Source organism: Prinia subflava, chromosome 5 (assembly GCF_021018805.1).
Source record: "Prinia subflava isolate CZ2003 ecotype Zambia chromosome 5, Cam_Psub_1.2, whole genome shotgun sequence".
Taxonomy (NCBI): Eukaryota; Metazoa; Chordata; class Aves; order Passeriformes; family Cisticolidae; genus Prinia; species Prinia subflava.
The window spans coordinates 46,648,980-46,663,834 of NC_086251.1; the positions used below are offsets into that span (position 1 = coordinate 46,648,980).

At 39.7% G+C, this 14,855-nt stretch overlaps 1 protein-coding gene across 4 annotated transcripts in view; it reads left to right on the plus strand.

Moving 5' to 3' along the window:
• Nucleotides 1–1,918: 1,918 nt before the first annotated feature.
• The window catches only part of TDP1 (tyrosyl-DNA phosphodiesterase 1), a 45,919-nt gene continuing 32,982 nt past the window's right edge, over nucleotides 1,919–14,855 (plus strand). The window contains exons 1-9 of one of the 4 annotated variants that reach the window (XM_063399194.1): nucleotides 1,919–2,040; nucleotides 2,733–3,283; nucleotides 4,774–4,817; nucleotides 5,473–5,528; nucleotides 7,463–7,559; nucleotides 8,652–8,686; nucleotides 9,769–9,861; nucleotides 11,461–11,631; nucleotides 13,216–13,294. In XM_063399194.1, coding sequence (XP_063255264.1) covers nucleotides 2,737–3,283; nucleotides 4,774–4,817; nucleotides 5,473–5,528; nucleotides 7,463–7,559; nucleotides 8,652–8,686; nucleotides 9,769–9,861; nucleotides 11,461–11,631; nucleotides 13,216–13,294 — 1,122 coding nt within the window. In that variant the 5' untranslated portion in view covers nucleotides 1,919–2,040; nucleotides 2,733–2,736. Of the gene's footprint in view, nucleotides 2,057–2,732; nucleotides 3,284–4,773; nucleotides 4,818–5,472; nucleotides 5,529–7,462; nucleotides 7,560–8,651; nucleotides 8,687–9,768; nucleotides 9,862–11,460; nucleotides 11,632–13,215; nucleotides 13,295–14,855 lie in introns of all 4 variants that reach the window. The other 3 variants (XM_063399192.1, XM_063399195.1, XM_063399196.1) reach the window with 3 other exon arrangements.

Genomic DNA, 14,855 nt, shown 5'->3' on the forward strand with positions numbered 1-14,855 from the left:
ATTAATTATTACCAAGTGTTCATTGCGGAAGATTGTTCAAGCTGGAGAAGAAGGATGATTCATCCTTTCTATATTTTATATATATAATACACTTTATAGTAGATTGGTCCCATTTATTGACATGCCTGGAGAAAGATACTCACAGACACATCGTGCACATTCTGAAATCGTTTGTGTTCTTCATACCCTTTCTTAATTCACTTGTACTTAGTTGAATAAAAATATGACTTCCAAAACTACATCAAGCCTATATCCTGTATTTTCCTGTAAGTATGGAAATAGATTATTTCTCTCAATTAATCTTTCTTTTCTCAAGATTTCTGTAGATTTACAATTGAGAAGTCATGGCTAAAAATGCCCAATTATTACTTGAAACTAAAACCAGATATATTTTTGACAATACATGTTTATTTTTGGGACATGCAGCAGTTTCACATTTACTGAAACCATTGAAAAAAGAAATTGAGTTTACCACTAATAAAAACTAGTAACAAGCTCAGTAATTAATTTACTTTATATGTCTGGTACACATATGAAATAGAATACAACTTTCTACTTATCACAGTTTTCAGCAGAAAAGCCAGGGGGTTAATTATTTTATTTTGAAATAAATACGTGGAAATCAGAAAATTACTTTTAGGATTTGTAGGTATTTCTGTTTACCACACCTACAGCAATCCACTCCAATTAGTGTAGACCAGTCAGTACACAGTGTTCTCAACAGTGAGACATCTATAAGCTGGATATTCAGAACATAAATGAAAAAGTATATACCTTTAAAGGTTTCTAGCAAAAAAAAATGTTACTAGACCAACTGTAGAGTCTTCTCTGCTTAAATAGCTTTTGCTGTCTTCATTCACGCTTCAAAAACCTACAGAAACAAAGTGATTTGCATTAAAATCCAATAAATCTAACCCAGGATTTTTTACTTTGTGTAACTATTATGGGAAAAATAAAAGAGGCACTTGTTGAATCACCTTTATTCATCTACTCTGTTCAGTAAAACTGAAAATGTGTTGAATCCAGTCAGTTTGGGATTTTTAAGTTGAAATAAAATTTTTCATACTGGTACATTTTATGTACTTATGATGAAAAAGCTTTCTGCAAACATAGAATACATAGTACACACTTCTAGGAAACAAATGACATGAAATTTGCTTCTACCACACCATAAATTTTTTCTTGAAAAACGTCAGATAAACTTTAATTCTCAGTTAAGTCACCATATAGACAGGAATTATAAGAGAGTGCAATGAAAGCGTAGTCAGAAGCCATAAAATTTTTTGAATTACTCGCAGAAAACAAAAAGGCATTTCCAGAGCCTATACTTAGAGAGTGCTCACATAACATACAAAACCATCCAACGTTCCTAAGAGCTTTTCCCACAGAACACCTTCAGTAAGAGTTGATAACACAGTATCATATCTTACAGTAGTGTTTATCCATGACGCATTTCAGGAAAAAGCCTTATACACAGCTCTGTGGAAAAGCAACAAGAAAATCACACAAAGCAGCTGAATTTTCAGGGAAGCTTTTCCACGAGTGGCCTGCCAGTTTCACTGTGTGCTGGCACTTCCAGAGTTTATTAAAGGCGGCCACAAGCTGACAATAAATTAGAGTAACGAGATCGGAGCGCTCAGTTCACTGCAGCAGCCAAAGCGCGCTTTGATGCGGGCCGCGCTCCTCCTTTGATTAATTTTACACCTCCTTTCCTCTCACTCCTTCCCGAAGTCCTCACGCAGTTATCTCATTAGCGGGACACTTCAGACACAGTAATTAACTCCGCGCCGAAAGAACCATTATGCAAATTCCGCACCTGCCCATTACTAATATTAAGGTCAAACGACGGCTCGTTAGAACAATTCCGCTCACTGAGACGCGCCCGCGGCGCCGCCGCAGCCCCCGCACCGCCTCACGGCGGCCGCGCGCCACCGGCCGGGGGGCGGCACCGCGCCGGAGAGGGCGGGCCCGGGCCTGGGCCTGCTCTCGCTCTCGCTCCCCATCGCGGGCGCTGCCGGGCACCGGGCGGGCGGCGGCTTGGTCAGTGAGTGAGTACGTGAGTGAGAGGTGGCGGGCAGGGCGGGCGGCGGAGGGCCCGCCGGGCTGCAGGAGCGGAGCGGAGCGGCTGCCGGGGCTCCTTGGTGCCGTGGCCCGCGCGGCGCCTCCCCGGCCGCTGGCGCTGCCCTCACTGTGGCGCGGCGGCGGGAGTCGCGGCCACGCTGCCCTCGGGGGCGGTGGGGGCGGCCGTGGCCGGGTTTGCCGCCGCGGTTTAGGGTGGAGGAGTTCACCGGGGCACGGGGTGACGGAGAGAGGCCGCGGTCCCGGAGTGTGCCCACGGAGGCTGCCCGAAAGCGCCGCCCCCGCTCGGCCCCGTGCTCCTGGATCCGCTCAGCAGAGCGCGCTGGATCGCTCAGCCGTGGGGAAATAGCTGTACCGTGCAGATCACACCTCTGATTTTTAGAATGCTTTCCCATAGGCGCCTCTGTCTTAGCCCGTTTTCCATGTGCAGATTTTCACATTTGCTGCTTCCCATTTGATGGTTGCCCCTATTGTCCGTGTTTCTTTGTTTCCCGGGCACAGAAACAAGCCCTGTACACTTTGAAATTTCCCGGAGGTTCTACTAAATACCAAAGCACGGTTCCTTAGTAATAAACAGATGGGAACTAGGAAGGGAGACAGACTTGAGCATAACAAAAACGTACAATTTTTGTGTGGTTTTTTAATATCCCTAGGAACATGCTTCAGGAAGGCGCACACGGTAAATGGACAGTATCTAGCAGTGATGACAGTGCCGAGGAAAATTCCGACATTGAAAAACCATGCACATCTTCACTGTCGGAGGCTGCACGTGGTAGAACAAGTGGACCACAGTATCCGTGCTCTGAAGCTAGGAAAGCTGCTCACAAGAGAAAAGCTTCTCCCCTGAAGCTCTCTGATGAAAGTCTTTCCACAGAAACACCTCCAGCAGTAAAACAGAGACCAAGCCAAGAAGGCTCTGGTTGGTGTCTTTCTAGCAGTGATGAAGAGCCTGAAGATCAGCAAAAGCATGCCCACAAAGAAACAGTGAAAGAAGAAAAATACGATGTACCTGAAGAACATTCTTTGAATCTTTGCAAAGATGACAAACTCTCAGAGAATGTGAAAGAAGAGGAATATAATACAGCACCCAGTGAAGCCCAAGATACCTGGGATTTGGTGACTGGAGGCAATCCTTTCAGGTTTTTTCTCACTAAAGTCAGTGGAATTGAACAGAACTATAATTCTGGAGCTCTGCACATAAAAGGTGAACAAGTAGCTTCTACTAGAAGAGGGCTTTTGGGAGAAAGCAAGAGAATGCTTATTTTTAGTTTGTGGGTGTTTTTAAATGCATGTATTTCTTGGTGTTGCTGAGGTTTAATATTCTAAATGTGCAGGTTTGTAGAAATTGGTTCTGTTATCTGGATCATTCTTTTTTAGAAGTACAGTGTATAAAGCATTATTTGCTGATGCTTTGTTGTAACTTTAGTTAGGCTGCAGAAATTTAATGTCTGTTTAGCCAAGGCAAGTCATGCTGCTTCTTATTGCTGCTTTCCCTGTGAGCTAATCCGGGGAAAACCACTTGTCTTTGTGGCACTTAAAGGGGTGCTTTTCTTGGGTGCATAACTCTGAGTAGTTGTTTGCATTTGCCTTCAGGGTGCTGAGTGGTTTGGACCTAACAGTTCACTATTACTGCATGCAGTACTTGGGAAGCTCTGTGTCTGGGGTTCATGGATCCGTTTAAATTCAGCTGGGAGAGAGCTGTCCATCTGTCAAGATGGACTCGAGTCTTTGGGGTACGATGCTGATGCTTCAGGAATGCTGTTAGATATAATTTGATACAAGGCGGAAGAGCTTTGTGCGCCTGTGAACATCCGTGCAGTTAGAAATAAAATCTGACACATCACAAGACAGAATCAGAAATATCAGTAAGAGAATTGTGTGCAGAAATGCAATAAAATAAGGCAGAAAAAAATTGTAGTTCTTTGAGAGAGAAGAAATTACTCAAGACCCATACAGTTAGGCTGTGACTTTTCCTCAGCCTCATGCCTTTTAGCACAAGCGAGTGTCAGACTTCAGTTGTCAGACTGCAGGATGTTTTCATATGCTTTGTGAATTTGTGGTGTTTGGCCTGTCCTTTCTTGGGAGTCCTGCTCGGTGATTAGTTGAGCTGGTGGACAGGCAGTATTCTCTGTTTGTTTAACCTGCTAAACCAGATTTCTGTAGAGGTAGGCCATTAAATAGTTTGCACATCCTGGAAATGACTTGTAGAGTATATTTTCAAGTCACTGCTGTGCTTTAGTTGTTGAGGTTATAAATCCCCAGTTGGATTAGTTTCCTGTGTTACTGGATTGAACTATGGATACCCATATCCCACAATCAGTCTGCAGCTGATAAATAAACATTAACTATGTCCTTACTGCTGCTGCCCTGCCACAGTTCTTCAAGCCCATTCAATAGGGGATAGAGCAGTTTAATGTCCCTTTCTCAATCTGATGCTGGACTTTCTCTTAATCAGCTTTTAAAACTTGTTTTCTGCTTTGAGAGGATTGTTAATTTTTATAAGCACATGATCCTAAGTGATTCACGGGAGAGTCAATGACTTGAATACTTGGAACAGTAAACCTGTGAATGCCTCTGTTACATCAGGTCTATGAACAATCTGGCCCTTGTGCTGTGGTGGTTATCAAGCTGTTCAAGATGCAAAATGTTTACTTGAGTCTTTTTTATTTATTTGTGCTTTAATGTTTTTAATAGATATTTTGTCTCCTCTTTTTGGAACTCTCATATCTTCTGCCCAGGTGAGTGTCCTGTTTGCCAATCTGATTTCACTTGGTTGTTTCACTTCATTAATCTTAAACTTGATAATCCATGCTTGTGCCACATAGCTGATATCCCTTGTTAAAATGTAGAGGGAGTTCTAAATGTTTTCGACTGTTGAACAATTTATTGAAATAGAAACACCATCCTGCTGTAGAATTCAGGCAATTTTAAGACTACTTTCTCCTTTTTTTGAAAAATGTGCAACTGAGAAGTGTATATTTATGTTCATATGAATGAAGTTTCTTGAAAAAAAGAATGCCTTGCAGTCTAGGGATGATATCTTTGTTATTGCCTAGAAGCTTTTGCTATCATTCATGATCCAAACACATGGCAAAGAGATGATCTTTGAACCTAAGCTTTTACATTATGTGCATATGTTTCTTTTTTCCTGGATGTTAAAATATATGAGCACTAATGCACACATTTGAAAAGCTGAAATTAATTCTTGAATTGTTAAAGAGAAATGAAAGAAAGGATGTGAAAGTCAAAAATACACCTGTTCTTAGAATATGCTATTTATGATGTAAGTAGTAATGTGTGATGACTTTATATAGAAAGCTTTTTTGCTGTAGTTCATTGATCTAGCTGTTTTTTTCTTTTTAATGAGTCTGTTTTCTTTTTTTTACATACAAGTTTAACTACTGTATAGATGTGGGATGGCTTGTAAAACAGTACCCACAGGAATTCAGGTATGTTTATTTTCCAAAGGTGAAATGATGAGATTTCCAGGTCATTTCTCCTCATATAAGATCCTGTTATAATGAATGATAAACACTTCTTTGCAGTGCAGATGATCGTTACCAATTGAATGTGCATAGACTCTTAGTTTTCTGTCTGCTCTTATTCTGCAGTTGTAGTTCTCTGATTTCAAGACTGGTAAATGGTCAGAATTCAGGATAGCTGGTTTCTGATTTTTAGTAGTTAACACTGAGGAAGTCCTGTTGTGGGTCACAGTGACGTGGTAGTAGATGATCTGTAAAGACAGAACAAGTTTTTTGCCATACAGTTTACTGAGTCAAGAGCCAGATAGTGCAAGAGAAAGGAGAGAATGTGGGAAGGCCACAAGAAAACTGCGTGAAAAAGATCAGGATGATTTCATGGATATGATATGCTAAATTGATGGGTATTGTCGTAAAAGCAGTTCTTGTTTGCTTGAAATTCCTTTCTGATAATTGCAAACTCCTGCAGAGGAAGTGAGCATACAATGTGCCTTTTTCCTGGAAGTGCAGTAGAACCAGAGTTCACAGAATTATAGAGTGGACGAGGTTGGAAGGGACCACATTGGGTTGAGCAGCACACCATTCCGTGTGAGATCCTCCACTACAAATGTCAGAAAGCTGGCATCAGTGCTTTCAAGGAACTTCTGTACTGTTTATGCTTTGCTGTGTTGCTTCTCCAGCACGTCAGGGTAGTTAGTCCCCCACAAGAACCAGGGTCTGAGGCTGCCTGTTCTGCTGCTGTAGAAGGCCTCATCCACTTAGTCCTGCTGATCAGATGGCAGGCAGCAAACACCCACAACAAGGTCACTCTTACTTGTCTGCTCTTTTATCCTGACCCATAACATCTTGACTGATATGCTCCAAGTGTTGCCTCATGTGGAGGGCAGCTCCACTACTGCATCTTCCTGTTCTTTCCTGAACAGCATGTAGCCCTTCATGACAATATTCCAGTTGTGTGAGCTATCCCACCATGTCTCTGTAATTGAAATAAGATCAAAGCCTGTGACTGCACACAGATCTCCAGTTGCTCCTGTTTGCTCCCTGTGCTGTGGTATGCAGGTGCATTATAGAAGTATTTGAGTGTGCCAGTGTCCCAGTGGGGGTGCAAAGGGATGCTCCATAGTCATGTCTTGTGGTTATGTATTTGTCTGCATATCCTGTCTGCAGTTATCTCCATCCTGTCCCATCATTCCCTGTAACTGGCAGGAGAGAACACAACTTGTGCTTCAGATGTCTTGACCAGTTCTCCCACGGCCCTGAGGTCCCTTTCTCTTGTCTGCAGTCTTCTTGGGACTTTGTTGGTACTCACTTGAAAAACCCATAATAATCAGTGGGCTGAGCCAGGCTGGGAATTTTCTTGGGGGTGCCTCTTACCTGGACCTCAGGGAGGCAACACACCTCCCTACAAATCAGATCTGCTTGGCAGGATCTGAAGTTTACTTTTAGGAAGGGAACACCAAATTACTGCCAGAATAGACCCTCTCCTTTTCCCTGTCCCTATCTTTTCCTTCCATCTTCTGTATAAGATAATAATTACTAAATTGTCTTAGATCCACATTGTGTATATTGGTGCTTTTGAGAATTTACATTTGTCTGTTCCCAGCTATAGGGACAAGAGTTTCTTTCATGATCTTGTATTTAGAGTTTCTATTTTGGTGTCTGCTTTACTCCACACTTCCTGTTTCCTTTTTATTTTCTATTACAATTTTCCAGTGTTTATTCTTTAGAGGTTCTATTGTAGTTAACTGCTATTTTGAGTTAGTTAATAAGGCATATTGATATCAGTGCCATCTTTCTGCTGGGCTATCAGATTTAGGGCTCAGATGTCATAGCTATGTGAAGAAATGGTTTAGGCTAATTGCTGATTCATTTGATGTTTTAATGGTAATCTCCTTTTGTTTAAGGAAGAAGCCATTGCTGATAGTTCATGGTGAGAAGAGAGAATCCAAAGCAGAGCTAATGGCACAAGCACGGCCTTATGAGAATATTAGCTTTTGTCAGGTAATTACATTTGTATCATCTTTGGTTGAAGTTAAGCCATCTCTTACATTCAAAGTCTTGTTACTGATGAAGAGACACACCTTATGTGGGAAGTTTTTTGTTACACTTTGAGGAATATCCAGACCAGGACCACAGGAACATGGTAACAATGATCCTGGTCAGATGTGATTATGGTAGGCTTCACCCATGAAAGTTTGTACACAACAACTGCCCGCAGAAGTGTCACAGGGCTCACAAGAGCTGCTCACCTTCTCTCCTAGTGTGTTAAATTCAAGTTCTTACAATGGCTGAAAAGGAAGCATTATTTTTGTGTAAACCAGAACTTAGTCCTAGTGTCACTATAATCTTAAATCTCATCAAAGAGTTATTATTTTCCAAATATGTTTTACACAAGAAATGCTGATACAAATAATCTCCATAATACTGTTAAAGTTGCTGTGAGCACGCTGCCTGGCACGTGCCATTATATCTCTGATGCTGGGCTCATTGTTTTGATGTCCCTAAGTGTTGAAGCCATTGGCTTCATCCTGGGGGAGGCTGTGTCTATGGCAACTTGCCAGTGTTTCAAGATTTTTCCAGGTGAACTATATCAATGATCATGGGGACACTGTGCTCTCTGTTAGGAGGAGAACGGTCCTGGAATTTTGTTCTTTCAGGTAATCTTGAATTTCCTGTTGGATGTGGACCCAGTACTGCAGGTGTGTCCTCACTGGTGTTCACCAGTGGGGAACCATCCCCTCCTTTGACCTGCTGGCAGCACTCCTCCTAATGCAGGCTAGGACCCTGTTGGTCACCCTTCATGCAAAGGCACAATGCTGGCTTCTGTTGAGCTTGCTGTCCAGCAGGAGCCTTGAGTTATTTTCTGCTGACTGTTTCTGAAAATGCTGCTAGTAAGAGAGGCACAAAGTCTGGAACAGTTCCAGCAAGAGTTGTATTACCAGTTAAAATCTAGCTTGTACAAAGTGGAGAATGCATTAGAGTTATTAAGAAAGATAATGTACATTGACATCTGTCCACTAGAGAGCAGTGAAATTAAACAAAATAAGAAGCAATGCACAATAGCAATTTTTAATGATAAACTTTATTTTGTAGGCTAAACTGGATATTGCATTTGGAACTCACCATACGTAAGTAACACTATGAAGCAGAAAGCCCTGCAGCCTTTCAAAGAAAGTTTTTCATAGAAATTGTTGAGTCTTAAAGCTTCCATAAACATCTTCTATTTAGAGATGACAGGATTGTTCTAGTTTAATGAGACAAGTTAGCTATTGAGTAGATATGAGATGTGCAAGTCAGACAGCTGAACTGGTCTAAGACAGGTAGACTGCAGGTCCTGGCTCTTAACTCACACCTTAATACCAAAACTGTAATGCAAACTTGGTCAGTCATAGGTAGGACTGACACAACACGGATTTAGTGATCATGTTTTTCTGTTCGTATGGTGGATCTGGAAATAACTAGCAAATCTGGGGGCTTTCTCAAAGAAAAAACTTGAATTGGATATAATAGAAATGTCACAAAATGAGTTTTGTAGATAGAAATCTACAGATAAGAACAAATCTTATGTTTTAGCAAAGATCTTTTGGGTTCAGTTTAGGTTTTAGATCTCATCTGTTGGGGTCACATGGATATGCTGTCTTTACACAGCTAATGAGAACTTGGATATAATCATTTGAGCAATTTTTTTTACAAAAGATACAGATGTGTATATTTATCACAGTTACTAGTTTTAAAATCCCTTTGTGCTGTAGCTTAAGAGTTATTATAAATAAATAGCTTTTTTGCTGTCACAATGGTTAGTTATATACATACCTTCTTTTAAAGTAAAAGTCAGTTTAACAGGAAGTAACTAGGTTTTAATAAATTCAGCTATAAGTAAAGGTCTTTCATTGTTCCTTAGTTCATTTTCTGACTATCTGCAAGGAGAGAAGTTTATCTGAAGAATTGCAAATATAAGAAGTGTTCTGTAAATATTCACTTTGTTGTAGGTAATTAGTTGCATAAAATGTTAAGCTGTACTCAGGAATAAAATATATGGGGGTAGTCTAATGTGAGCTTGGCATGCACATGGATTGAAGTCTAAGTGCTTGCATGATGCAGAACAAATTTTTGAAAATAATTACCTTGGAGCTTTTTAATGAATTGCTAATTTATCTCCTACTCTCAGTGTACTTGAAATAGATGAAGAGTCATATATGTTTTTTTAAAGGAAAATGATGTTGTTGCTATATGAAGAAGGTCTTCGAGTTGTGATACATACATCCAATCTTATTGCTGAAGATTGGCACCAGAAAACTCAGGGGTAAGCAACAATCCCTAGCAGGTGAATGTTTAATACTTTCCATTGGTATTTGCTGCTGCTGGAGATGGGATATTAGGTGATCTAGTGTTGCAAGCCTTACACACTTGAGATGGAGCTATTCTAAAACAGAAATACCAAAAATTGGACTTAGAATGCTGGTAGCTAAGTCTGAACTCTACTTGCGTTCTGCTGTAAACACAACAGTGTTCTGAGTTGACTGATAGCTTAAAATCAGTCTGACTGATACAAAATTTTATTATGCTGTGCTGTCTCTTTATGAAAAAATTTCGTAGCTATAAAGTACCATTTACATAGAGCTGAAGCAGCTGTGTAAAAATCATCTTAATACTGCAAGAACAATGTGGATGTGCAGATGTTCTGGTTTCATTGTGACTGTATCTAAAATGTGGTCTGATACATGTTGGGCATTATTGGTTCCATGATACAGTAGATGACCTAGTATTTGCCCAGTATCATTTCCTGGAAAGGAGTTTTTCTCCTGTTTTATATTTTGGTAGAAGTTTTTGAACTTAATGACCAGCTTAGGACATGGTTTTATTGAGAGCACAAACAGGATTAAGTGGCACGTTAATATAAGGATCCTCAACCTCTTCAGTTTTTGGCTATTTTTATGGGAGCATTTTTTTAGTTAGATGACCACAGTAAATCAGGGTATAAAATTTCTTCAAACTAATGGAAAGTTGCTTTTCAGAAGTTACTGTCACTTGACATCCATGTTGCTGCCATTAAATATGGCAAGGTTTTGAGACTTTACTTGTCTGAGGTAACCTCTTTGAGTGGCAAAAATAACCACTGATTTTTTTTACCTTTAAATCTTATGGGTGGCTTTAGCATCTTATGGCAGTTAGCTTTTCAGAAAGCTAAGAAGGCATGAAAATACCTGTTGGGATACTTAACAAGTTCTCTACTTGTCAAATATGAGAAATAGCTTTCTTTTTTAGCTTTTGTATACTGCAGTGTTGTGCAGTATCACAATATGGTGGTTCTGAATTTCAAAGGATAGTATCAACACATTGTAAAGTTGATAATACAGAATCTTTGCTTCCCATGGCTGCAATCAAGTGTGACTGGAAAGAAATGCTAAATATTCTCCTGTGTGGTGCCCATCCTATTTTACTCTGATGGAGGTTCTTGAGAGGCAACCTATTATTGTGGGCTACTCTTCAAACTATATAAACCTTTCAGATGCTTTAATTGGTGGTTTTCTATGCAGTTGCACAAACCACTAGTTTAGCAGAACACATTGCAGTGTTCTATTCCTATAGAAAATGTTGATGAAAGGATTGATGGTTACTGTGTCTGAGCCTGATTAGTTTGACAACGGTGAAAGCTGTAAATGTATGTGTGGATAAATTATGAGAATGTTGTTTTCATTTGCAGGTATTATTTTTATGATTTCAAGTATGAGCTGATTCTGTAGATGTAAAGGCAAGACATCTGTAGTTAGTGTCACCATGAATCTGTCAAGTATTTGTTTAGGGCCTTCAGATGTGCTTTACTCATGTACTAAACCCAGGTATTGTTAATGTGGGGTGTACTTGTTTATATGGCTGATTTTTCTCTTTTTCTTCTCTTCAGAATATGGCTAAGCCCTTTATATCCAAGGCTACCTAAGGGAGCATCTGGTTCTGCTGGTGAATCTGCAACTAATTTTAAAACTGACCTAATAAGTTACTTGACAGCTTACAATTCTCCTGCACTCAAGGAATGGGTAGATCGGATTCAAGAACATGATTTATCAGAAACAAGGTATATATAATCTTAAGTATTTTGTAACTTGCACATGCGGGGGTTTTGCTTCTGTTTTTTTCTAAAATTTAAATATCTGTGTTAGGATCTGTTAGACCTATGCTTATTTTGTAAGATAATCTTGGTTCAGGCTTGAGTGTTCAAACATGACTCTATGCAGTTTTACAAAAATTCTCTTATGTAGATTATGTTAAATTGACCAACTTCTAGTTTTATAAGCATGAATTTTAAAAGAATAAAAAAGGTTCACCAGCAGCAACTTTACAGAAGGTAGCTGTTAAGTAATAAGGACTTGGTTTCATTTGGGCCAGTCTGGCTCAAGTATTACTCCAGTAATATTACCAGTGGGAAAAAAATGGTTTGTCATGCAAGGGTGATCATATTAATCAAAGGTTACTGGAATGGGGTTTTTATTCAGAATGGGTGTCTGTTTACAAGGCAGAGTTTAATCCACATACATATCTATAGAATTTTGTCTATAACAGGCATGGATTGGTTTTGGTGGGCAATGTTGTGTCTAACTGGTCTTAGAATAGTCTTCTCTAATATCATAGTAACATTGCTGATATTATTTAAAAATAATTCAGGATGCTTAATTTAATTCTAATAAGTAGTTCCACTTAAATATGAGCATTTACTTCAGAAAGTGTAAATCTCCCTGGCAACTTAATTGCTGTTTTATGCTCTGAACAAAAATGGTTGAAAAGAAAAGCTGAAAATGGTCATAGACTGTGGTGGAAATAGAGAATGAAACCTTGTCTAGTTTATACATTAAAAAGTGCTTTTATCTTTACACGGAGTCTTAAGAGATTGGAGGGGGTAAAAAAAAAGTATGTATAAAGTATAAAAGCTTTATATTCAGGTGAGCTAACAGCTGCTCTGATTGCTTTGATCATCAGCATGAGTTTAAACAAATGAGTTAAGCCCTAGCTAATAGGAGTTAATGCGTGGACTAGGAAAGAGTCACTTGTTAGGCTAAGGATTGCCATTTGATGTGCTGTAGGAGGCATTCAGTCATGGATAAAGTCAGGCATGAGATGTATGCAATAGAGAACAGCTTCTTAAAGCATCTGTTTGTTTTTACTTTAGGCAGGTCTCTTCCCTGTTTTCAGGGCAAAGTCAAATAGGTTACTAAACCCATTATTAGGAAGTGTTGAAAAAGCTGTACTTTGTGTCTGAACTATTAAGTGCCCAAATGAAAACTCATACCTGAATCTTGTGATTTGGATGTAGCAGTAGATTTGCTTTACTCAAAATTCCGTGCCCAGTTATGTGCCAGATGAGCTCTTTGTGTGTATTGCTGACATTATCTATCTTCTGCTTTTTTGTACGCTGAAAAAGATGTAGTTCTTGTATCTGCTGTAGAACAGCCTGGTGATGCATGGTAGCCATATAGGATGCTGATAATAAATTATACAGTTGAAAATCCACTTTTCTTTGTATTATAAATCCCATGAGAGATATTAAGTATTTCTGGTTGCACTTGAGTGTTCAATTTGGTAAGTTTTACTTTAATACCTTGTTACTTTACAAACCAAAGCACGAGATCTACAAAAATCTGTTGGGTTTTTTTCCTTTTTTTAGAGTGTATCTGCTTGGTTCTACTCCTGGACGATATCAAGGCAGTGATAAAGAAAAGTGGGGCCATCTTAGGCTCAGAAAGGTACCAACACTGTAACATTTTCTGTTAATATCCTTTAAAATGTAAATAGAATTTTGGAGAGAATTCTTCAGTTCCTTCCAATTTTTCCAGCTGTCATCATCAGTCTTTTAATACATACTAAAGTTAGTAATAACATGTATAAGCTTGCAACTTAGAACTTCACCTAATCTGTCTTCTCAGGAAAAGGACAATAAAAAATACTTTTGTAAGTACATTAGCAACAAAAGGAGATTAATGAGATTCTCCATCATTTATTGGATGCAGGGAGAGACACAGTGACAAAGGATGAGGTAAAAGCTGAGGTGCTTGGTGCCTTCTTTGCCTCTGTTTAACAATAGGACCTGCTCTCCATGTTTCCAGCTTCCTAAGGTGGAAGACAGGGACAGAGAGCAGAATGAAACCCCCATAACCCAAGGGGAACTGGTCAACAATCTGCTGCAGCACTGAAATGTATGCAAGTCCATGGGACCAAATGGGATCCACTGAGGTAGCTGGCAGAAGTGCCCATTGAGCCACTTTCAGTCATTTGTCAGCTGTCCTGGCTAACTGGGGAGGTCCCAGTTGACTGGATACCCCGGTCATTAGGCCCAATAAGCATGAGTATGAAAGGCAGATCCTGCTTAGCTAACCTGATCTCCTTCTGTGACAGCCTTGTGGGTGAGGGAAAGCCTGTGGATGTTGTCTGCCTGAACATTAGTAAAACCTTGGACACTGCTTCATCCAGAATTCTCCTGGAGAAACTGTCCCTTCCTAGTCTGGGTGGCTGCATTCATTGCTAGGTAGAAAACTCGCTCAATGGCTGATCTCAGAGAGTGGTGAATGGAGTTCCATCCAGCTGGCAGTCACAGGTGGTGTTCCCCAGGGCTCCTTATTGAGTCAAGTATTGGAACAGGCTACCCAGGGAAGTGGTGGAGTCACCATCCCTGAAGATATTTAACAGATGTGTAGATGTGGGACTTAAGGATGTGGTTAGGTGTAAATATGACAGTATTACGTTAACAGGTGAATTCTCTTGCCTTTGCAGGTCTTATGTTTATTTAGGTAAGCCAAAATGATAAATCTTCAAGATTGCATATATCAAGTTTGTAGGGACCCTTCTTGTTTGGTTTGGATCCTGTTTTTTTATATATTTTTTTCAGAATTTAATGAGGTATTTTCACGTCATCTATTAATGGCTTCTCGTGATTGCAGAATTTTTAATCTGCGCCTCCTGCTGAAGTGGCATTAATTCAAATACTGTCATGAATCTTATATAAAATTCTAACACTGTCTGTGGTAAACTGTGACTACAGAATATTTATGTATCACGTTGCTTTTCAACATGAGGTTACTCTTATAGACATCCCTGTGCTCATGAGCTTGTCCTTTCTGGTGCATGTTGTCTGATGGTTTTTGGCTAGTTAGACATAGAATGAAGAAAAATAAAACAGAAAAAGCTTGTAAGAGAGAAAGATCTTGTTGCAAATGTTTCTGTGGTTTAAAAAGGTTTGTAGTGACAATGCATATAGACCTGATGATACTACATTGATGACTGAAGCCATTAGATTGTGTTTGCTCTAGA